At 47.2% G+C, this 26,240-nt stretch overlaps 1 protein-coding gene across 9 annotated transcripts in view; it reads right to left on the bottom strand.

The window, feature by feature from the left end:
* The window catches only part of mio (GATOR complex protein mio), a 768,187-nt gene that overhangs the window by 226,611 nt on the left and 515,336 nt on the right, over positions 1–26,240 (bottom strand). For all 9 annotated transcript variants that reach the window (XM_075896295.1, XM_075895366.1, XM_075865082.1 and 6 more), the window contains one exon: positions 16,292–16,401. In XM_075896295.1, coding sequence (XP_075752410.1) covers positions 16,292–16,401 — 110 coding nt within the window. The remainder of the gene's footprint in view (positions 1–16,291; positions 16,402–26,240) is intronic.

The raw sequence follows: 26,240 nt of genomic DNA, 5'->3' as shown, positions 1-26,240 counted from the left end.
ACGCACTGAATCTAGCATTTTGTTCAGTGTTCACAAAAGAAAGCACAGATGCATTACCACACTTTCCATATTTCAATTTTCCTCCAATGAAGAGTATTGATTTCAGGGCAGAGGGCATTGTCAAGGTCATTGACTCCCTGAAATGCTCTTCATCCTGCGGTATTGACGGAATCAATGCAAAAGTAAAAAAGTACAAAATATGCAGTGTGATTCCTTGTATTATTTTCAGCACTCACTTGACACAGGTACAGTGCCAGATGACTGGAGGACAGGGAAGGTCATGCCAGTCTTCAAAAAAATTGCCCGCAGCTTCCCTCGGGGGAACACTGAGGAGGATGCGGACCATATAATTGGTTAACGGGGTGTTAAAGTGCGACTTACTTGGGTCGATGGCTAAATTGGTTAACGTGGTTGTGAAATGGGGTGTTAAATTGCGACTTACTTGGGTCGATGGCTAAATTGGTTAACGTGGTTGTAGGAGGGGGTGTTAAATGAGTGAACACGTACACACGTATGCGAAAGGGCGGCGCTGGTCGAAGGGACGTCGATCATTGTGTTTGTGGATTCGTTGGAATTCATTTCACCGCGACCTTGGACGTCGACGCGCCGTACGAACCAACCGACGAGCGGCAACTGAGCGAGCGAGCGCCGACCTTGAGTATATTTACAGCACGACGGCGCATGCACTGTCAGCTGTTGGATGTTCTCGAAGCGCGACGCCACATGCGCGTCCACTGGAGAATCAGGAGAATTGTAGATGTCGAACGCGGTGTGTAGAGGAGGAAGGGTGCACAGATGGTGGAGGAGTGAAGCGCGCGCGGTGTGTAGAGGAGGAAGGGATGCACAGATGGTGGAAGAGTGGGCGACGGCGCGACGGCGCATGCGCGCGCGTCAGCTGTCGAATGTTTGAGAAGCGGCGCGGACGGCGCACTACAAGGCGCGAGTATAAGATGCTCCGCATCTAAAAAGATGACCGGTCTTCCCCTGGAAACTACCGTTCCATTTCCCTCACCAGCATATGCTCCAAGATCATCGAAAACGTCATCTACTCTCAAGTTGCTCACTTCCTAAGCTCGGTGAACTTCTTTCATCCAAATCAACATGGTTTCAGGAAGGTCACTCATGCGAATCTCAACTTGCTCTATTTACTCATGACATTCATTTAAACTTAGACGGTAACATTCCAATCGATGCTCTATTCTTAGATTTTGAGAAGGCCTTCGATAAGGTTCCTCATTCTCGTCTTTTGTTGAAATTGTAGCGCCTAAACATTCATTCGCTTGTTCGCAATTGGATTGAGTGTTTCTTAACCAACCGGAAACAGTTCGTATACGCTAACAACTACACATCATCCACTTCACCCGTTCTGTCTGGCATGCCCTAAGGCACTGTTCTAGGGCCGCTCCTCTACCTAATCTACATCAACGACCCGACATCTACTGGAACCTCTGAAATACGTCTTTTTGCAGATGATTGCGTCATGTACCGCCCAATCAATAACTCCTCCGACGTTTGTACTCTTCAGGAAGACCCTTCGTATTCAAGACTGGTGTACCACATGGCTCATGTCACTGAACACCAGTTAGACCGTGAACATTTCATTCCATCGTCGACGCAACTATGCACCCTCCGTGTATCAGATTAATAACAGCATTATAGCTGATGCGCATTCCTTCAAGTATCTAGGACTTCACCTGTATCAAGACTTATCTTGGACAGATCATATAACCCAGATTGTCAATTCAGGGAATAAAATGCTTGGTTACCTTGGCCGAAACCTTTTCATAGCTCAGTCACATGTAAGATTACTTGCATACATAACGCTCATGCAACATAAACTTGAATATGCCTCTACTATCTTTGACTCCCACCAATCTAATCTCACTAAAGCTCTCCAATCAGTCCAGAACCGTTCCACCAGGTTTATTCTTTCTGAGTACTCGTATCACGCAAGCGTTTCGTCTCTTAACGTCTAAGCTGGAGATGGTGCCCTTTGCCTCTTGTCGCCGCATCCCACGCCTTTGCCTCTACCACAGATTCTTTCACACCATGCCTCGTGGCGGTCGGTTGATTCAACTGACTCATCGTACATCCTGAACAAGCCACCTGAACACATTAATTCCACCCCGCACCCGCACCACTACATTCCATCAGTCGTTCTTCGTCAGAACTGCCCGAGACTGGAATGGCCTTCCAAAAGATGTTGCACTTGTCCGTGATGCAGCATGCTTCCGATATACTATCGAACATACATGAATTGATGCCTTTGGACTTGCCTTTGTGAAATGAATTGTTTTATTTTTATTGTCGCCATTTGTATCTACATTTTGTATTTTAGTCTTATTGATGTTTATTGTTATATTGTTTATTGTTTTCTCTTTACTTATGATGCCCACACCTCATGTAATGTTCCCTGTGACCCTTGAGGTACCAATAAATAAATAAATAATAAATAAAATAAATAAATAAATCAGATGCTGATGCCAAATAGTGGTGCAATATGGCTGACAAGCAAGAAAACCTTATTTGACAACACACTCATGATGAAGGAGAAACATATAGGAGTGCTTAATGCACACTACAAGATATGTGACACATGAACTGAAAGCCAAGAACGCTTAAATTTCACCTGTAAGCATGGAAGCCGAATTTACCAAACAATTTGATGATAGTGCGATTCTCCATGAAACTCCTTGATTAAGTGGTGTTAGCATTAAGTGCGTGTGAAAACACTGTTACATGGGGTACTTTTGATTGCAGTCAAGTGTGAACGAGACTGAACTTTATACCTGAGTGTCTTACCCACAGCTTTGATCGATCACAATAAAAAGTTGTTTCTTGGAAACCAAGCTGCTTCCTCTGAACCAAACTCAGGATGAAAAAAAACTCCACAAACTTCACTGTTGCATGTTCTGTCTCCCACCACATTCCGGCGTGCAAGCGTTCTGACCTGCTGTTTCTTTCAGCTTCTGAGCTTTGATGCGTTTGGTTTAGACAGGTGAGCACCCCGTTCCAGTGTATACCTTGACAGTGTGCAATAAGTGATGTGCTTGAAGCTAATGATCAGGTTCTACACGTCATGTCACAAATGTAGGTGTTAGATGTAACCTGCCTCCCTTCCTTTTACAAAGGCTCTACCACGACACACCAAGACACCAACTTAAATTAACATTAATGAGACAACAACCCTCAGTTTAAAAAAAAAATTTTGAGCCTGTTGTCAACACCATTCTTCCAGAGGCACTCTTTAAAAACATCCAACAGTTTTTCTTGAGGCCAGTGACATTATTCGCCATCATTAATGCCTCTAACATTTGCTTTATTTCATTGTATGTGAAGGAATCAGAAAACTCCAACCAAAAACTACATTAGAAAAACTCGACATTTCCAAGCCAGTCTCGCTTCTTCCTCAGGGGTGAGAAAGCCAGAGATGTGTGGCACTTCTTGCCGCTTCTACACGCTTTCTTGCCGTGTTTGACAGGCTTGCCGTGAGTCATTACTAACTCTGGCAGTAAAGGAAGGATAATGTCCCCATGAAGCCGTCGATGTTCCCCACTGTCTGCTAAATGTGCCAGGATTTGAGGGAGTCGCCAACAGGTGTTTCTCTTCCGGGTGGATGTGGTGGTCTAGCTGGTCGCAGTGTTCTGCTACTGCGCTCTGCTGGCTGTTCAAGTGATGCGAAAGCGTTTGTTCGCAGAGGCCTCCGCAAGACTCAAAGCGGAAAAAACATGGCACCTGCGCTACTGCATCAACACCTCTTGTCAATGCCTTCGCCGTCGATGCGAGCGAAACAATAGCCCTTATACTGAAAAAGCAGGGGTCAACGTCATTCACAAACCATTTACTCCTTAGCAGCATCAACCATCGGCCCAAAGATAGCGCACCTGCACAAAATTCTCATGTTGTCGTTTACCAGATCCTGTGCACAGACTGCCCCGCTTCCTAAAGTGGGGAAGAAAGAACTTTCATGAAAAAATGCAGCAGCACAGGGACAACCTCCATCAATAGGTGACCGGTAATATGGGCAATCACCGGGAACTGCGGGATAAGACGGCTTCCGGTTCAACGCCCCACGCGGGTTACCAGTGGCACGCGATCATTTTTGTACCGCTCCGATAAAAAAAAAAAAAACTCCTCTCCGTGCAATGTCAGTGCTTTAGAAGTTGTTTTTTTTTTTTTTGCTAACCATGACTATGACGATGACAAGCTACGAAAACCATGAGCGGTGAGAAAACTTATTTATCGCACTAAAACGATCTGCAATGATTTTATGCTGCTCGGGGGTACTGTCGGTTTCGCTAGCAGATCAATCTATACAGAAAACACTTATCATTGATCATACCTTACTGCAGATAAAAAATCACCATTTTAAAGATCTCAGGGGATGCGGATGACTGTAGCAGAGTGCTAGAGTTCATTTTGGGATCACTGCTTCGGGAGACATCATCAGTCGATCGGCATGAAGCGCAGCATTGATTGAGCGTGTTGAGATATTTTTTTCTAGCCTTCAGTGCTCTATAAGATGCACTTCTTAGTCGAAGCCAGATGCTTATTTAAACGCTGATCTTGGTCAAGCTGCGCGGCACGGCAGCACATAACCAATACAGTCAGACATAGACAGCGCCGAATAATCATAACCCTGCGCTTGTTTAACGAACTTCTTCCTTTGGGTGCCGTCCTGGCACACAATTTGACCAAGATAAATGCAAATGAACTTCGTGTAAACTTACTCTTGAGTGAAGCTTTCCCATATTTTTTTTTTTATAAATATGAGTGCAATGGCCGGCGCTCATCTCGTATGGCAGGTAGATTTCGCCCTCGTGTTTCCATACTATGTTCGCTATGTGCGCCTCCACGACAACTTATTTCTCAATATAATACTCACGACTAATTCATGTGTAAGCTTCTTTTAGTGTGGAATACACACCTACCTGTGATGAAATGCTTTACACACACTCTGGCTTCAACTTTCTCTACTCAAAGGCTGCCTGTCGCTGTGGCTCTGTTCACAGCCACAGCCCACCTCATTTTTCTTTCTTCGTTTCATGGGAATCATACCTGCGTTTGCCATTCACGCTTGAGTTGGAGCAGCCAACGGCTAAACAATTGACCATGGTTTATCAGGATGTAAATAAACGGGAACCGCGCGCATGAATCCTGAATAATCTGAGGCTTGCGGTGAAGCAATTCGCCACCGTCTACTCTTCTCGAACCGGAAGCCTGTAGCAGACGGTGCATCCCACAATCCCTCGCTCTTTTACTGGTTACCTATCAAACAGCCAGAGGAGCGCAATGGTAGAACGCTGCGAGTTGTTTGACCACCACATTTACATTGATGATGCAGTAATTCTGTAAAAACAAGGAAATACTCCCTAACGACTTCCCTTCAAATCCTGGCACTGCCAGGTTTGCGATGACTCACGGGAACCCTCTCAGGCACGACAAGCAAGGATATATAAGTGCCACAGATCTTGGGCTTTCTCACCCCTGAGGAAGAAGCTAGACTGGCTTCAAAATGTCAGGTTTTCCTAATATATTTTTGTTGGAGTTTTCTCAATACTCCAGTTTTTATGCCAACCAGGCAGACTTCTGCCAAATGTTCACCATTGATAATAGTGTATGTATGTGTGGTCATTAACTATGTTTTCTTATCCTTACTATTATATTATGTGCATATGTAAGAAGTAATGTAAACAATGTATGTGCCAACTGCTGACTACAGAACCTCCGATAAGAGGATATTATCATTTGCAGCCTTGAGATTTTAATCTGTAGCAGTCATGCTACCGAGCTCTGCTGATAAAGAGACATTTTTGGAGCAGAAAAATTTGCATTTTGGAGCACTTTGGAGCAGTACAATTTTCCATTATGGAGCACTTTGTAGCAGTAAATTTTTCTATTTTGGAGCCATCTGGTGCAGCTAACTTCACATCCTGAAGAACAAGCAAGTAGCATTTACGTAAATTCAAGAACATGAATCATTACTTTAGGGCTGTTGCAAAGAGCTGGAACTATTTTGATTAATTATAAACCTCATGATGCTGGAGATCTTAGGAACACTCCCTATTTCAGTTGATGGTGCTACAATAATGTCATCATGCTGTTGAGCATTCTAGAACTTGTACAGTGATTATTTTTGTAACAAATAAACAGAATACTGGTTGAATAAAGTAGTACATCATAAAATAACATTCTGAATGCAGCCTTGCGATTATCAGCAGATTTGGTAAACAAACGCTAGAGACTCACACAGTCCCAACTGCATTTCTCTAAGGAAAAAAAAAGGTTTTCTTTTCTTCACAACTAATTACATTGCTAGGCATAACATGACATCACTTAGCTAGTCTCATGAAGTCAAACCTCCTCGAGCACCCGTCTCTCTGTGCTGAAATTGAACAATTTAACAAACTTCGTTTTCCTTTTGCAGTGGTGTTTTATGTAGCTTGGAAGTTCTGTCTATACACCAAAAACCCTCTATAGTGTCTTCTAGAAAGCAGTGCAAAAAAGAAAGAAAAAATCCTTCTAGGGGTACCTTATGCATTCGCCTCATACAACTTGAAGGTGAGAGCAATTCAGTTTTTTTTGCGATACCAATTGTATTGACAATCTCGACTGAATTTCACTGTCTCCACGGGCATAGGAAAAAATATTTTTCATTTTTTTAGGGGAGGGGGGCACCTTGATTTTAAGTGGGGGGGGGGGACTTAACATGTTGTATGATCACGTTTAATTGGTATCATTGCGGCGTCTGTCTTTACATATTTCTGAAAACAAAACAAAAAAAGTACGGCAGCTGGAGCAGCCGGCTGAGCGCTCTAGACAAGTCTGATTTTATCTGTACGTGCATCGGCGTGCAAGAGGTGTTCCGGGGGTCTCTAGTCATCCAAGTCGCTGTATGGATATCGAACACCGCGCATGCAGAAAGTTTTCTGCGCATGTGGATAGTGTGCAGACCTCCAAATCGGTAACCCCACCGCCAGTGCACCCAGCGGATGACATCAAGCCTTATTATTTGGTATAAAAATACAATTTGTTGATATCGCATTCATTGCTCAAATTGGTATCAAATTGTATCTTTTGGACCCGATATTGCATAAGTCAAAAGAACGATGGCTAAAGGGACAATGATCACTTCAGTTGATGAAGTGTTCTTTATGCTGTCAGTTATCTATATGCGAAGCAGAGGTTAGTAGCACAGAAAGTTAACGAGCAATGTCATTATGCCTTGAGATATAGCACGTGTCAGCGACTGCGCCCTTCGAGCGACGCAGCCGTCTCCACCCCTAAAGAAATTAAGCAATGAATGAAATGCTATGATGTTCCTTTTTTTTTTAACCATATGCTATTGACCCTGTAAAGTGAGGGTTGTATGTGCAACATGGCGTAGCCCCTTCACAGTGGGCCTTACGACACCAGAGCCGCCAGCAATGGCCCCGCTAGTGAAAGCTGCAAGTATTAAAACCGAATTGCGGCTGCTCTGATCAGGATGCATGCTTTCATTTTTGAGATGAAATTAAAAAAGAAAGCACGCGGGAATTTGATATTCGGACCCTAGCAATATTGAGTTCGAAGGGCTTTTACTTCAGCAGTGATTAGAAATGCGGATGTGCTGCAGGAAGGCATTACGAAAAAGCTCTTCTGAATTAATATCCAGAAATAAAGTGCTATATTAGAGGAAAAGTGTCAACGCGTTTCCATCATTCTCGTGTTTTGTGAATGCAAAGCACTGAAAATTAGATCACGATGCCCAGAAGTAGACATGAAAAATATTCTGGCGACACTGCATGAAGTTATTAGTGAAAATCTCTACATACGTGCTGCACAACTCTTCAAACAAGCTATAAGCAGCATTCTTAGAACGGATGATGTCCGCCAATGAATTGCCACCTCAGTATCACACTAACAATTGGACTAGACGTTACGAGCCCCTGCGGAGAGCAAGTTTCACCGTTAAGCGGACTTGCACAACAAAAGTTGTGTCAGCACCAAAAGTAGCATCATGAATTATTCAGATACACACGCATGACCGCTGTTTATTCAGTGTAATAACTCTAGGTATGAGATTGAGACTTTAGCGGCCCTGAGAAGAAAGGCGCACATGTTCTGACATGCTGGCGTAGATATTGCAGACGCTTCCGAATCCAACTTTGGTGCAGTTTGGCACAATTTCTGTTGGTAGTGTTACGGTGCATCATCGACAGGAGCAAGCGTGACACTTTGTGAAGACGACGAAGATGCCTGTGCATTAGACGCTTGCGCGAGAGGCAACTCAGCCATCTTGTTCGGCTGCCGATTCTCTGTGGACGCTCTAATATAAGTCTAGATTTCGCCCCCCTCACGTTTGGTGGACGTGCTGGGTAACCGCCTCGCAACGGAACTTCGCAGCGGCCGTCGTTTGAAAGGTCATTCTGCAACGATGACGGAAAATATGGCGTCTGCATCTGCTCCTGGTGTTCCTGTGCCTGGAGATGATGCGGTAACTACATCTCCTTCTGCGACCACAACCTTCGTGCTCGAACCCCCGCGGGATCCTGGCATGTTTAGCAGTTCCGGTGATCCAGATGAAGTGGACGTTTAAGATTGGCTGACAGAGTACGAACAAGTGAGTACTCGATACCGATGGGGCCCGACTCTTATGCTGGCAAACCTGTTGTTCTATCTTAGGGGAACCGCCAAATCGTGGTATGAGAACCGTGATGCAGAACTTGGGAGTTGGGCAATGTGCAGGGAGAAAATGTTGGACCTGTTCGGGAAGCCGATTGGAAGAAAAATAGCCGCGAACAAAATGCTCATGTCTCGCGCGCAGACCTCGACGGAGTCGTACGTCTTGTATATAGAAGATATGTTAGCATTGTGTCGCAAAGCCAATGCCGAGATGCCGGAGGCTGACAAGGTCGGACATATTCTTAAGGGGATTACGGACAATGCGTTCAACCTCCTCATCTGCAAAAATTCTTCTACAGTGGACGCCATTACAAAGGAATGTCAGCGCTTTGAGCAAGCGAAGAGCCAGCTTATTGACAGCGTGTTTGCTTGCCTTCTGAATACGGCTGTAACGTCATCTTGCGAAGACCATTCAAGAACACAGCCGCCACCTCTAGTTTTATCGGATCAGATGACCCAAATTGTACGGCGCGAACTTGAAGCCATTGCCCCTGCTCCGGGTCACACTGCTGCAAGTGACACGACTCCACTCACAACTAACATGGTTCAAGCCATCGTCCGCCAAGAACTCGCCAGCATAGGTATTTCCTCGGTGTGCGCTTTGCCCAGCCCGCAGCGAGCTCCATGGCGTCCACCCTCGTCCTATCACGAGCAGCAGTTTACGGCTCAATCTACCGACCCCTCTGCGTGGAAAACCGCCGACAATCGACCAATTTGTTTTTATTGCCACCATATTGGTCATGTCGTCCGTTACTGCAATTACCGCTGGTCCTCGCCACCTCGGACGTCTTCTGAACCTTACTACCAACAGGACAGCACTTGCTTTGCATCTGCCGCGCAGCCTTCTTCGCCAAACAACTACAGAAGATTCACCAGCCGATCTTTATCACCGCATGATCATCAGTCGGGTTCGCCTCCAGGACGTTGCCAGTCGTCTCACTCACCGCAGACTCGCAGGCCATTGTCCCCATTCAACCGCGCTCCCGTCTATCCAGCAAACTAAACGGTGCAGCGCCCAGAAGTCACGGTGCTTTATCGACTTCTTCCACAAATCTTCTCTTGACGCTTCCGACGAGACAAAGTTTGTTGGACGTTGACGTTGATGGTGTGACTATTTCTGCCCTTATAGATACTGGAGCGCACATTTCTGTAATGAGCGCGAACCTTCGTCGACACCTACATAAAGTGCTCACGCCTGCCGCTTCCCGCACACTCCGAGTCGCGTGATGGGAGGACCCCTGCCGTTCAAGGGATGTGCACGGCTCGTGTGTCCATTGCCGGTCATCCTACATTAGTTCAGTTTGCCGTCATTGAAATGTGTCCTCATGACCTAATACTTGGCTTGAACTTCCTGTCACGTCATTCTGCGCTCATTGATTGTGCCACTGGTGCTTTTAAGCTTGAGCTGCCACAGCTTCCCCATTTTCCAGCTGACCATTCTCCACGTTTATGCTCTCGTCAACATGTTCGCTTGCCTCTGCAAGTTGCTACATACTTCACTTTGTCGTGCTCACGTGACGTGCTCGATGGTGACTACCTCGTCGCTCCTATAGTCGGCGTACTGATGGCCCGAGACGTCGCCCTTGCTCACACTGTTGCCTCTGTCACTGATAATAGAGTGGTTATACCCTTACTCAACGTCAGTCTCTTGATTGATATGTGGGGTTTAACGTCCCAAAACCACCATATGATTATGAGAGACGCCGTAGTGGAGGGCTCCGGAAATTTCGACCACCTGGGGTTCTTTAACGTGCACCCAAATCTGAGCACACGGGCCTACAAAACGTCAGTCTCTTCACTCAAGTTACTCCGCAAGACATGTCTTTGGCCACCCTATCTCTGCTTGACACCTGCAGTGATTGATTTGTGGTGTTTAACATCCCAAAACCACCATATGATTACGAGAGACGCCGTAGTGGAGGGCTCCGGAAATTTTGACCACCTGGGGTTCTTTAACGTGCACCCAAATCTGAGCACACGGGCCTACAACATTGACACCTGCAGTGTTACTGGTTTGGACACCGATGCAACATCTACCTGTCTTGGCCGCAATTACACTCTGCCTGCTAATGACATTAACACGATGATTGCTCCCAATCTCACTCTAGCACAAGCTGCCGGCCTCCGTCGTCTGCTAACATCATATAGAGACATTTTCGACTTTGACCACCGCACTCTCGGCCAAACAACTGCCGTGACTCACCAGATCAACACTGGTGATGCCAGTCCTACACGGCGGCGTCCATATCGCGTATCTCACAAGGAACACCAAGTAATTCAGAATGAAATGGACAAAATGATTACTAAAGACGTCATAGAACCATTATGCACCCCTTGGGCCTCTCCAGTCATCCTCCTTGAGAAGAAGAATGGCAGCTGGCGCTTTTGCCTGGACTATCGCCATTTAAACAAAGTCACTCATAAAGATGTCTGCCCTTTGCCTCGAATTGACGACGCCCTCAATTGCCTCCAGGTGCCCAATACTTTTCGTCTATCAACCTTCGGTCGGGCTATTGACAAATTTTCGCCGACCCCATGGATCGCGAAAAAACCGCTTTCGTTATGCCCGACAGCTTCTACCAGTTCAAAGTCATACCGTTCAGACTATGTAATGCGCCTGCAACTTTCGAGCCCATGATGGACTCCTTTCTCTGAGGGTATAAGTGGTCCATCTGCTTATGTTACTTAGACGATGCCATCGTCTTTTCACCTACCTTTGACAGCCATATCACACGTCTGTCAGCCGTTCTAAATGTTTTGCGAAGAGCCGCTCTCCAGCTCGATTCTGCCAAATGCCATTTCGAATGTCACCAAATCAACATACTCGGCTGCCTTGTCAGTGCCTCTGGCGTTCAACCGGATCCCGACAAGGTGTGAGCAGTACAAGAATTTCCTGAACCACGTTTAACCAAGGACGCGTGAAATTTCGTAGGGCTATGTTCCTATTTTCGTCGATTTGTCTGCAACTTCGCTGACATCGCTCGACCGCTTACTGGTCTCTTAAAGAAGGACGTTCCCTTCGCATGGAGCGTAGAGCAAGCGGACGCCTTTTCGGCTCTTATCCATCTGCTGACTACGCCACCAATACTGGCCCATTTCGACCCTGCATCACCTACAGAGCTTCGGACCGATGCCAGTGGCCATGGAATTGGGGCGGTCCTCTGCGGACGACAGCACAGGAAGGACAGCGTGGCCAGTGGCCATGGAATTCGGGCGGTCCTCTGGCAACGACAGCACAAGAAGGACCGCGTGATTGTATACGCCAGTCGTCTTCTTTCATCTGCTGAACAGAAGTTCTCCATCACTGAGCGTGAATGCCTAGCTTTAGTGTGGGCCGTGACAAAATTCAGGCCTTACCTGTATGGCCAAACTTTTTCTGTTGTTACTGACCATCACACTCTCTGCTGGCTCTCATTGCTAAAGGACCCATCTGAATGTCTCGGTCACTGGGCGCTGCGTCTGCAAGAATACTCCTTTGTGGTCCACTACAAGTCGGGACCTCTGCACACAGACGCAGACTGTTTGTCACGTCATCCGGTTGAAACGCCTGACTTGACAGACCTTGAATCAGACCCCTGCGTGCTCTTCATCCACGCTTTGGGTGATATCTCGACCGAACAACGACGTGACCCATCGTTACTCTCCATCATCGAGCTTCTGACCTCTGCTCCAACAGACCCTTCCGTACGCCTGTTCGAACTGCACGACAACATTCTGTATTGTCGAAGCTTATACGCCGATGGCCCAAAATTACTACTCGTGCTTCCCCATCATCTGCGTACCAGCGTTCTCGAACAACTACGCGACGTACCTACAGCCAGTCACCTAGGCGTCTCTCGTACCTACGATCGTGTGCGACGTCGCTTTTTCTGGCCCGGACTGTATCGTTCTGTGGTTCGCTACGTCACTGCTTGCGACTGCTGCCAACGCCGCAAGTGCCCCTCTGTGCTACTGTCTGGCCTCCTACAGCCCACTGACATACCGACGGAACCATTCTTCCGTGTTGGCCTTGACCTGTTGTGCCCGTTTCCTACGCCCACCTCCGGAAATAAATGGGTTGCAGTCGCCACAGATTACGCCACATGCTTTGCCATCACTAAAGCACTGCCGACAAGCTGTTCCACTAACATCACTTACTTTCTCTTGTATCAAGCCATTCTTCATCACAGCGCTCCGCAGCAGTTGCTTACTGATCGAGGAACGTACTTCCTTTCACGTGTTATGGATGACATTCTCCGTGCCTGCTCAACCGAGCACAAGCTTACCACTGCTTATCATCCACAGACAAATGGATTGACCGAGCGTCTGAACCGAACGCTGACGCAGATGCTGTCTAGGTACATTTCACCAGATCACCGTGACTGGGACAAAGCACTCCCCTTTGTCACCTTTGCGTACAACTCTTCACGGCACGACACAGCTAGTTATTCTCCGTTTTATTTGCTATTTGGCCGACATCCAGCGTTGACACGCTCCTTCCTTCGGCTGCCCCCTTGTCTACTGAGTATGCCAGCGATATCGTTTCCCGAGCCCATGCAGCCCGTCAGCTTGCCCATGATCGGCTGCACTTGTCGCAGGAGCACCAAAAAGACCGCTTGCCCATGATTGGCGGCACTTGTCGCAGGAGCACCAAAAAGACCGTTATGACAGTCGCCACCAAAGCGTGCACTTCTCGCCGGGGTCTCTGGTACTTCTCTGGACACCAAACTGCCAAGTCCGCTTATAAGAGAAGGTACTACCACACTACCATGGCGCCAACAAAGTGTTACGACAGCTCAGTGACGTCAGCTACGAGATCACACCCCTAAACAATGCCTCTTCGACCCCCTCACCCCAGACGGACGTTGTCCACGTTTCCAGACTAAAACCGTATCACCCTGCTAGTTCGTCGCTGTTGTACCAAGCGCCGTGACGGCAGTTCCACCGCGGGGGAGTGATGTTACGGTGCATCATCGACAGGAGCAAGCGTGGCACTTTGCGAAGACGACGAAGACGCCTGTGCGTTAGACGCTTGTGCGAGAGGCAACTCAGCCATCTTGTTTGGCTGCCGATTCTCTGTGGACGCTCTACTACAAGCCTGGATCTCGCCCCGTCCCAATGTTATCAGGATGGCGCATGTAAATTTTATTTGGCACACTTTTGCGCAGTTGGAGCAGGAGTGGGATCACTGCTGTAGCATCATGGTGTGATTTGTATTTATATGTTGTGTGTAATGCATAAATGTTATGTTTTGATGCTCATTGGTGGAACAGGGTACATGAATTTAGGAGCAGTCATGGTAGGAGGCAAAAGTTCACTTTGTAGCAGGCTTGGTGCATTCAGAGAGACATTTTAGAGCAGGCCTGGAGCAGCCAGAAAGAGCTTCTCGAGCAAGTTTTGGGCAGTAAGAAAGAAACTTCTGAGCAGGTGTAGCCCCATTTAGCAGCACTTGTAAAGCAACATTTGTCCAATGCTGCATTTTCGAAACCCTAATTTAAAATTTACAATAGTGTGATCATTGCAATAGCAATAATGTGTATACTCTCAACAGGCTTGTACTGTTTCCGTCGTGCCCTGTATAAAGTTGAGATTGATAACATCGACCCCTGCAGTGTATGTTTTGTTCGCGGTAAAAGAGCGCGCGAGCATATGTACAAACGCGGCTGAAGCAGAGATAAAATCAGCCAGCCCATCTCCATCGCTCAGAGGGTGCATGTGGAATAACATCACCCCATTCAGTAAGCCCGCCACTGACGTAGACACCCCACCAGTCTTGAACGAGCATGAAAAGACACGAGAAAAGGAGGGAGGGGGACAGGTGTCTCTCGAGCACCGATCCTGAACTTTGGTTCTAAGGGCGGGGGCGCGACTGCAACCATGCGCTAGCTCGACAGCCATCGGTGGGTGACCCATATACACTTCCATGTGCTGCTTTCTCATTGTGAAGAGATTGTGTGAAAAGAGTTGCTCTCCCAGAAGCGGCCGTATTCTTTTAACCAGCCCTTTGCAGGTTACGCGAAATCGAATGAAAAAGAGTTAGCTGCCAGTGTCATGTCGTATAATATTACAGTTTGTTGCTATCACAATTATTGCTTTGCCCTTGTGGTGATTCTGACTTTTTCAGCCATGTACAGCGGCCCATTTTTCTTTTTCAACCAGAACGCACGAGGGTCAACTGCAGAGTCGATAAATGCCAAGTAATGGAGCATGTGTAGCAGTAAAATGAAAAAGAATATAGGCGTGTGCTTTATAAACAGTCCTGTGCCCCTCTCCTTGCTTCAGCTGTTTCGGAGAACAGGCACCACACCCCCTCCCCCCCTTTTTCTTTAGCACCATAGCCGTCATACTTCTTTCTTTCTGAACACTATCAAGTTATAACATAAATCAAAGTTTCACCAAAAGGACGAAGCAATGAAGGCTATAGCAAGCAATTGTAATGTTATATGAAATCTGGCTGGCAACTAACTTTTTTGGATCTGATATTGCCAGACTACAAAACGTTGAGGTAGCATGGCTGCACTAGAGATGCTCTTTTCGCACAATCTCTTCGCGTTGAGAACGCAGCACGCAATGAAAGATTCACTAGCCGTTCACTCACCATTCGCGTGCCCTTATATTCAAAGCTCACAAATGCTGTTCGAGAAATCACAACCTTGATGAAACCAAAACTATAGCTGAAAACACAATGTTTCAGTCACGTTTTTGGGTAGGGAGCTTACGGGATTGAAATTCAGGTGCTGCGCACGCTGTGGTGCTGATAAACTGGTTTGGCACAGGATGGCGCTTGTAAAAAAGATTGCCGCACAATGGCACAAATGACAGAGCTGTCCCCTGGGTGCTGCACTGGAAATACTGTTTTGTATCATATTGTTTTACCCTGTGTGTTGTATGCTCGACTTATTCAAGAGCTAAAAAGCAGCCAGTGTCTTATTTATGTACAGACACCTTCCTATATCATATTATTAAACAAAAGAATTTCCACAAAAAGGCAGCTGTCTACACGTATAGTAGCTCAGGTTCGAAAAAGTGCGACCAAGTACTTACCTCAGGAGCAAATCCAATTCAGCAGCCCAGCGCACTGCAGGATGGTATGTCTACTCTGTCAAAGCTCTTCGAACGAAACGACGTGTGATCATAAAACCCCACTTGTGATGATCACAATATAACCAACTGAATGTCATGGCTGACTGTCAAAGCAAACTACAACAAACACACTGGGGCTGATTGAGGTCAAGACACTGCTTAAAGCTGCGAGCACAATCTCTGCGTCGTGCCGACCCCACTTCTCGTAAAAGACACAAGTTGGTACCATCTCCAGAGCAAACTTTCCCAAACGAACCAGTCTAGAAATGCTAATACAGTTGGCCCCACAAGACAGTGGTGCACATGCAGCTCGTGGCAACACGCGAGCGCACGCAAACAAGAAGCATGGCCGCTGACATGGACTCGTGGCGAAGGTGCGCATTGATTGTTCACATTTAAACCAAGTTGTCAATCTTTTAAACTTGGTTACACAACATGCCAAGAAGTCGATCACAGCTTAATTGAAGAAGCTACTGTCTTCGTGAGTAAAGTAAAAAAATAAGTACAGAACATTTAGAAAGGCATAATAAATTTAAAGAAAGCTGCAGCTGAAAGAAGAGGTCACCTTGTTCTGCTGCTGTGGCTGCCTCTTTGAGTACTGTGATGGCCTCTCGCAGACGCAAGTTGAACATGTGGATGGCGGCCTTGCGAGCATAGTTGCCCTCTTTCTCCAACCTGCACCCCGTTACGGCCACATTCGAGTAGGCTCATGCAAATCAAATACTACATATTACAACGAAAAATCAGCATGGCCCTACTAAACTGCGAAAGCAACTTGCTATTGTATAGTGGCTACCTGTGGTGCTGACTCCCACATTGAATGCACAGATATATCCCATAAAGTGGATGGGGGATAGCCCCCATGGTAGCTTAGTTGATGGAGCATCGGACGGGTTATCCGAAGGTCGCAGGTTCGTTGCCTGCCCATGGCAAGTTATCGTTTCGTCCACTTTCTTTTTTCACTCTGACATTACAATGACTTTTAATAACATACCCTACACTTTCCTTGGTATGATTGTAAGTTATATTTCATAAGTATTGTGTCTAAGAAAAAAAAAACGAGCATTTATATGTACACTTTTTCTGTGATTGCTATAGTTGCAGAATTTTACTTTCGGTAGAGTGCAAGTATTAAAATACATCACATTTCAACACTTGCTACACTTAGAGCATATCAGCTGACAAAACAAGATTCTAAACCAAAGAAAGTATGAATTAATGTGAGGGTGTTGTGGTCACTTAACAGTGAAGTGGGGCTTTGTGGCAGTGCTTTTTTCTGAATAGGCGCATTCACACTTCAGCACACCATTACTGATGTGAAACCACATCTACACATGGTGTCTACCAATTTGCTTTTTCGAAATTCTCTGACTTTTCCAGGTTTTCCATGATGATTTAAAGCAAATGCCACAACCCTTACGTCTGATTAGAAAACTCTGTGCACTGGAAAAAAGCCCTCGAGTGACAAAGAAAAAAAAATCAGGCGCTGCAATAAAATAAGTAAATATATGTAACACAAGTGCTCAGAATGTTCTGAGCACATGCGGAAAAATTAAAAATATGTATATCTGGCCAAAATGAATCCTCCAGGTAAAAGAGTGGGCAAGCTGGCTTTTTATTGCTTCAAAGAAGCAGAAAGTAAACGCATGAATTAATATTAACTGCAGCTAAAAGTTTAAAGGAGCCCATGAGAGTCCTACAACGCAGCCAAAGCTGCTAGAAAATGTAGAAGTGGCACCATTTAGTGGCATCTGTGTAAAAAAAGGACACCGGAGCCCGGTCGGTTCCGCCATTGGAATATTGCCACATTCCATTTCTCAAGTTTTGCTATCGCCCCCAAACACTACACAATTCTCAGCACAAAACGCGCGTGCAGTTTTCGAGAAGCTTCCGGACTTTAGTAGATCATTTTGATAAGATCACGCCTACTCTGCGAACTGTACGGATTATTCTGGAACCTACGCCACCACCAGCGATAACGCTAGAACATTCGACGGCAAGAGTATAAATGCCGACGCACTTCGTCGCTTGTCACTAGTTGGTTGACGGCCGACGCTTCGTTCGCCGCTATCAGTCGAAGACTGCTACTGTAATTGAACTTTCCATTTACCAGGCACACGTTCGTGCAAATAAACGGTTCAATTCCAACACAAAGTCTCCTGTCTTCGGCCACGTGACGACCCCGTGACATCTGGTGGAGGTGTTGTTTCTTCCATGTACCGGACGCCTCCTTCAGGCCACGACCCCAGCCCAAGCGTCAAAGAAGACACGGACGCTAACTCTGAACAGTGAACAAGCCGCAGGCAGAAGGTACTACAACCAGAGTACGGGCCATTTCCTGAAGCAGCCAGGCAGACTCGGATCCCGACATCAACTACTGCAACCATGACCGCCCCCATGCAGCCTGCACCACTCCTGCTCCGGCAACCCAAAGAGCCGCCAACTTTCCGCGGTTCGCCACTGGAAGACCCAGAAAGCTGGATCAAAAGGTTCGACCGCGTCGCCGCCTTCAATGACTGGACAGACGATGACAAGCTCCGGCATGTGTATTTGACCTTAGAAGATACTGCTCAGACCTAGTTCGAGAATCAAGAGCAAAGCCTCACAACGTGGGACGTCTTTCGCGCCAGGTTCCTCACCCCTTTCGCAAGTGTGGCGCACAAAGAGAAGGCCGCAGCTCTTCTTAAAACCTGCATGCAGATGCCAAACGAAAACGTAGCGCTATTCACTGAAGATGTGATTCATTGAAGATGTGATTAAACTTTTCCGCCATGCTGACTCCGACATGTCCGAGAAGAAGTAGGTCCGTCTGCTCATGCGAGGAGTGAAGCAGGAACTCTTTGCCGGGCTGATCAGAAACCCGCCAAAGACGGTCGCCGAATTTATTTCAGAAGCATCTACAATAGAGAAGACGCTAGATATGCACACGCGGCAATATAACCGTAGCTTCTCGTCTACCAGCTACGCCGGCATTCAAGTGCTTGGAACCACTGACTTGCGTGAGATGATCCGAGCGATCGTGCAAGAAGAGCTGCGAAAATTACTTCCTTCAGCGCAGCCTCACGTGGAATTCATCGGGGACGTCGTACACCAGGAGATCGAGCAACCGCTTGGCGTTCCTCAGCCTCAAGAGCCTCAGCTGCAAGCCATTAGCTATGCTGCTGCAGCCCGCCGCCACGCCCCTCCTCCATGTGCTCGCCAAAACGCTGCCCCATCGCACTTCCGTCGCCAGACGCCACCGCTGCCACCACCCCCACCCACATCCTACTATTCGCCAGCGGCCCAGCGCAGTGCGCCGCGGAACACAGACGTCTGGCGCACCCCTGACCATCGCCCGTTCTGCTACCACTACGGCGAGGCCGGACACACGTACCGCTGTTGCCAGTACCGACAGATGGGACTGCGTGCCTTTGCCGTCAATGCACTGCGTCCGCAGCCAGGAGAACGGCCACGTGACATCGCCGACTATCTGACAGCAAGTCAATGGACACCACAAAGTCCTTCCCGTTCGCCGTCGCCCAGCCGCGGCACGTCACCGCACCCCCGGCAGTACTCTGGCCCAACACGGGGACGGTCTCCTAGCCCGTATCCGGGAAACTAAGGGCAGCAACCGATGGAGGTGCGGTTGCTGTGCGACGAACTACCGAAGATCCTCCTCCGACGCCGACGCCGCGACGGAGCTTTCCGAACACAACGCCAACCAGGCAAAGCCCTGACGGCGAAACCTCACATACCGAAGGTGACCTGAGGACGCAACATCGAAGCAGCGGAACAAGCCGACGCGGCCGTGACCCGACGCCACGCCCTAACTGTAATGCGAGACGGTGAACTAGCGACCTCGACGTTCTTATCGACGGCCACAGTGTGACCGCTCTCGTCGATACTGAAGCCGACTACTCCGTCATCATTGGGTCGTTCGCCGTGAAGTTAAAGAAAGTTAGGACAGCTTGGGAAGGCCCTGAAATCCGCACAGCCAGAGGTCATCTCGTAACGCCTGCAGGAATCTGCACAGCGAGAGTCACCATTAACGGTCGTATTTATCCTACAGACTTCGTAGTCCTACAGCAGTGCTCGAGAGATAAGAAGCATAAGAAGTCTATGCCAAGGAGGCATAGACTTCTTATGCCTCCATGGTGCTGTCAGCAACCTAAAAGCAAAGTAGATAACGTTATCCACAGAAGAAGCACTACCGATGCGCACGCCGTCAGGAAACCATGCCTTGAATGTGCTGGAAGAACAAGTTACCATTCCGCCACACTCCAGCGTCATTATTTTAGTCGGCGCTCCTAAATCACCTGACTTGGAAGGCGTCATTGAAGGCAGTCAGCATCTGTTGGTCACCTGAAATATTTGCGTCACAAGAGGAATTAGAAGAATTGCAGAGCTGCGGGGAGACAAAGCAACGGTTATGCTTATGAATTTCAGCAATGAGTACAAACATGTGAACAAAGGAACAACGGTCGCATACATCGAAGAAATTGTCGAAGCCAACAGTGCTTTCGCCCTCGCCGATTCTGCGGAACCTGCTCAGAGAAACCAAGCCCCTCCCATAGCTTTCGATGTCGATCCCAGACTTCCCAACCATAAGCAAGAACAGCTCAAGGCCCTGCTCCTGCAATACGAAGATTGCTTTTCGTCGTCGTCGAAAATTCGGCAGACCCAAATCACGAAACATCACATCATAACCGAAGAAAATGCCAGACCACTCCGTCAGAGTCCGTACAGGGTTTCGACGCGAGAACATGAGGCCATGAAGAAAGAAGTTGACGAAATGCTGCGAGATGACATTATCCAGCCGTCCAAGAGCCCATGGGCATCCCCCTGGTGTTAGTGAAAAAAAAGGATGGGAGCCTACGTTCCTGCGTCGATTATTGCCACCTGAACAAAATCACAAGAAAGGACGTGTATCCTCTCCCACGAATAGACGATGCACTTGATCGGCTCCATAACGCCAAGTACTTTTCGTCAATGGACCTCAAGACTGGCTATTGGCAAATCGAAGTCGACGAAAGAGATCGAGAGAAGACGGCGTTTATAACACCGGACGGCCTCTTCGAGTTTAAGGTGATGCCCTTCGGTCTTCGCTCAGCGCCTGCAACTTTTCAACGCGTTATGGATACAGTACTGGCAGGATTGAAGTGGCAAACTTGCCTTGTGTACTTGGACGACGTCGTCGTGTTTTCCTCGAGTTTTGAAGAGCATCTTCGGCGCCTTGAAGCTGTACTTCAAGCCATCAAGACGTCCGGACTCACACTGAAGCCAGAAAAGTGCAGATTTGCGTACGAGGAGCTCTTGTTTATGTAACACGTTATTAGCAAGTCTGGAGTTCGTCCCGAACCACGGAAAACAGCCGCCATCGCAGACTTCCCGCCGCCCACTGACAAGAAGGCGGTGCGCCGATTTCTGGGCCTGTGCACCTACTATAGGCGGTTCGTGACAAACTTCGCCCGCATCGCCGATCCTCTCACTAACCTTACCGAAGCCGACTTGAAGTTCAAAGGGAAACGCCGCAGGAACAGGCTTTCGAGGACCTTAACATTGCCTACAGACGCCTCCGTTACTTGCCCATTGCGACGAATTCGCGGAGACAGAAATACACACTGACGCAAGCAGCGTAGGTCTTGGCGCCGTTCTCGTGCAGAGGGCTCACGGACTTGAAAGGGTTATTAGTTACGCCAGCCGATCACTATCCAAAGCAGACGCCAATTATTCCACAACAAAAAAGGAGTGCCTTGCCATCATCTGGGCTACGTCGAAATTTCGCCCCTACCTCTACGGCAGGCCCTTCAAAGTTGTGAGCGACCACCACGCCTTGTGTAGGCTAGCCACCTTGAAGGACCCTTCAGGTCGCCTCGCACGATGGAGCCTGAAACTTCAAGAATATGACATTACTGTCATTTACAAGTCCAGCAAGAAACACTCCGACGCCGACTGTCTCTCTCGTGCGCCTGTCGACCAACAACCACCCGACGACCCGGATGATGACTACTTATTGGGAACGATAACTACCGACGACTTCGCTGAACGACAGCGGGCCGACCCGGAACTTGAGGCCCTAATAGAATACCTCGAAAGCAGGACCGCCGAAGTCCCGAAGGTATTCAAGCGAGCACTTGCGTCGTTCTTCCTGCGAAACGGTGTTCTTCAAAAGAAAAACTTTTCATCGCTCTGAGCCAAGTACCTCCTTGTGGTGCCTTCAGCTCTGCGACCAGAACTCCTGCAGGCCCTGCACGACGATCCAACGGCAGGGCACCTCGGTGTTTCTCGCACGCTCGCGAGGATACAAGGAAGGTACTACTAGCCACGTCTTACCATCGACGTCACTCGTTATGTGAGGACATGCCGGGACTGTCAGCGACGCAAGACGCCGACAAGGCCAGCGGGACTTCTGCAGCCAATTGAACCACCTTGCCATATTGGTATGGCATATTGGTATGGACCTACTGGGGCCGTTCCGGATGTCATCTTTCGAAAACAAGTGGATCGTGGTAGCTACCGACTACCTCGCCCGCTACGCCGAGACAAAAGCCCTTCCCAAAGGCAGTGCATTCGAGGTAGCTAAGTTCTTCGTCGAAAATATCGTCCTACGCCACGGCGCCCCAGAGGTCCTTATCACCGACAGAGGAACGGCATTTACTGCTGACTTAATTCAAGCGATCTTGGCATACAGCCAGACAAACCACCGCCGGACGACAGAGTACCACCCACAGACCAACGGCCTCACCGAGCGGCTTAACAAGACGATCGCCGACTTGCTGGCAATGTACGTCGATGTCGAACACAAGACGTGGGACGCCATTCTTCCGTACGTGACCTTCGCATACAACACGGCGGTGCAGGAGACGATGCAGCTATCTCCATACAAATTGGTCTACGGAAGGAGCCCGGCAACGACGCTCGATGCCATATTACCCAACGTCACCGACGAAGAAAACCTCGATGTGAGTGAGTACCTTCAACGCGCCAAAGAAGCCCGACAACTCACGCGTCTCTGTATCAAGAATCAACAGACGACCGACAGCCGCCGTTAAAATCTTCGACGATGCTTCGTGGAATATCAGCCCGGTGAACGTGTTTGGGTATGGACGCCGATACGTCGACGTGGTATAAGTGAAAAGCTTCTGCAACGGTACTTCGGACCGTACAGGGTGGTTCGAGGTCTCGGCCCACTTGATAACGGGGTTGTCCCTGACGGCATTACGAACTTTCAACGACGCCGATCGCGACCTGAAGTCGTCCATGTCGCGCGCCTCAAGCCGTTTCATGCGCGTTAACAAACTGAAACAGTGTTTTTTTTGTATTATTGTTGCATCGTAATCAATTCATTGTACTTTCTTGCATTATTGTTGTACCTTCATCTTTAATTAAAGCATCGGGACGATGCCTTTTTCAGAAGGAGGCAATGCCACGTTTCATTTCACAAGTTTTTTTATCGACCCCAAACACTACACAATTCTCAGGGCAAAACGCGCGTGCAGTTTTCGAGAAGCTTCCGGACTTTAGTAGATCATTTCGATAAGATCACGCCCACTCTGCAAAACTGTACAGATTATTCTGGAACCTACGCCACCGCCAGCGATAACGATAGAACATTTGACGGCAAGAGTATAAATGCCGACGCGCTTCGCCACTTGTCAGTAGTTGATCGACGGCCGACGCTCCGTTCGCCGCTATCAGTCCAAGACTGCTACTGTAATCGGACTTTCTGTGTACCGGACACAGGTTCGTCCAAATAAACAGTTAAATTCCAACACAAAGTCTCCTGTCTTCGGCCACGTCACGGCCCCGTGACAATATATTCTAGTTCACTATAATGGTTACAGCCCAGGCCACTTAGGATGTGGATTGGATTAGATTGACCCATATTTACTGACTTAACTATTTAGGATGTGGATTGCATTGAATCTGATGTGACACGAATTGCTGTATTTACTATTGATTTGCAGCCCCACTAAATTGCACACCTCTAGTATATGCTTTTTAGGGAAAAAAAAGGAACGCTACTTCTTGCATAATCTGTGCACCTTGCATTATAACAATCACTAATAACGCTGCAAGAACAGAGCCTTACTGCTCTATTTTCTTTCTTTCATTCTTTTCTTTTTTACAACGAGCACATGCATGATGTTTTATTTCTTTGGGCTCTGACGCTTCAAAGTCCTCAGATGCCTGCAATGAAAGCTAGGGGTAGCGTTTAAAGTGATGACGTTTGAACATGTGCTGGCAAAAATGAATCTGTTGGGGCAAAACAGCTCCCTCGATTCCATAAATTATCACAGTTGCGAATAGGTTATCTTCGTTTGTGTACTCCTCTATGGATATAAGGCTTAAAAGTAAAGTAAAAAGTAAAAATTTAATAATACTATCTCAAGAAACTGAAATGAAAAATTTAGATGAAGCTACCCAACTCTGCCGTTGAAACGCCAGCTACCAGCAATAAGTGTGTAGCTGAGGACGTTTGCCATTGCATCATGAATCATAATGGTTTCATTTGAGGAAATCTGAGATCCTCCCCTGCTGTCCTAAAGAGTACTGCGTATATTTCATTTGTCCGCCCGATTTTCGGATATGCATGTTGTGCGTGGGATCCACGCCAAAAGTGCTTGATTGATCTGATCGAGAAAATACAGAACAGAGCGGCGAGGTTCGTTCTCAGTTGGTATAAGCAAGGTGACAGCTGTACTGAAATGAAAAACGAGCTGGGATGGGAAGCGCTCTTCTCTCGCAGAAGAAAATTGCGTTTGAAATTGTTACTTCGGATATACCACAAGAAGACTGGCATCAATAAAGACACTTACCTTAAACCACCGCATTATCTGTCTAGAAGGTCTGATCATGACCTTAAGATTCAAGAATACCGGACTGGAACAAACCTTTATGCTAACTCTTTTTTTGTTCAAACTGTAAAAGAGTGGAATCAATTGTCTTGTGACCAAGTGTGCTGTCATAACGAAGACTTGTTTTTTTCAAAGCTGTAATCCCTCCGCTTACACTCCTTTGGGCAAATCAGGGTATTTCTGAATAAAGAATAAAGAATTATGATTGCAATAATAATATTAAAAGGCATTACGTAGCCCTACAAGCCTTTCCTAATGGCAGTCCAAGCCGAACCAGAAGGCTTTCTAGTTGAGCGAGATCATGGTCAAGACAAACATGCACAAGTTTGACGACATGAATTATGTTGTGGTTGGAAAGTCAGATAGTATGCTGTGTGACATATAGAGGCAACAGGCATCAACACAGTCTATGTACAACAATGGAAGCTAGGGAACGCTTTAGACAATGTGAAGGACAAGTTGCCAAGCAAAATTTTCTTCTGCCTTTTTACTTTAGGCTGGCACAATTGTGACAACCAGTACATTAGTGAGACCACTAATTTTAAAAAAAGAGTTAAAAAGCCCCCTCATTCATTATCACCCAGAAACGACCATATACAAAAACATTTATATTCCACGCTGTTAAACAAAACACGAATGTGACGTCAGGAGACTACGCGTGACCTCATATGCCCTCGCTGAACATGTTGCTTCTACAGACCACTAAACTGACTGATCAAGTGTGCGTGTTCTGCCCAAAGGAAAGCTTGCATCGTGCCTGCACATGGAATACCAGCTCATGCAGAGGACTGCACATATGCTGAACAGCCGCGATGGGACGCTTCCAACAATGTACTTCCAATGCTTACGTCACGTACTTAGGTGTACTTCATTCCATTTTTTAAAATTCAGTATACAGTTTTCAAAAAAGAGTTACAAGATCAACAAATATACAGGTGAGGGTTCCAAAGTGGAAAAACTGTAGTGGGACGCTGTGCCTTTCTTATGGCAGTTTTTGGGGACAAAGCTCCTGTAGCAGGTGCCATAATGCCAGTAAACTTTGTATTCTTTTGGTAAGTGTATCCTTTTCCGTCTTCACTGAGAAGCAACAGTTGCGCACAGCTTTCTTTTCACACAACTTTTAGCTATTCATTGTAGTTGCAGCCAAAGAAGTGGCTTTCTAAGCTTTGATCTATGGTAATGCTTATTTTTGTGATGGTCACACAGGCTACAGTCAGTTTCCATGACCAGGTTTTTCAGAAAATCCCTGACTTTTCCAAGTTTTCCAGATTGGTAGACACCTTGTCACAGGAAGTGTGGAGACAGAGAGAAGAGACCGACATTCGCGTTGCCCTGCATAAACACTTCAATTTACTTTATTGCGTGCTCACTAGCAGCCCTGCCTTGCCCTCACTTTTTCACAAGTCTACTGCACAGCATGGAATTTCCCGCGAATGTTTTCTGGCACAAAACTCAACAGGGGGTTACATGCAATTGATAGAGTATGTCTATTCATTCTTTTCAAATACTTTTGAAATTTCCAATAATTATATTTGAATCAAAGTGAATACGAATACTGTTGTAGTGCCACCATCACCATCATCATTTCTCAATCACCGCGCCGCGCCTCTCGCGCAGCTGATGCTAGCTCGAGCTGCGCGAGGATTAGAACGAGCTAGCGCACTTGGCGCGTCGGAC

The sequence above is a fragment of the Rhipicephalus microplus genome, chromosome 1 (genome assembly GCF_043290135.1).
Source record: "Rhipicephalus microplus isolate Deutch F79 chromosome 1, USDA_Rmic, whole genome shotgun sequence".
Lineage (NCBI taxonomy): Eukaryota > Metazoa > Arthropoda > Arachnida > Ixodida > Ixodidae > Rhipicephalus > Rhipicephalus microplus.
The sequence above is the reverse complement of the archived record's forward strand: the minus strand, read 5'-3'. Positions and strand labels throughout refer to the sequence as shown.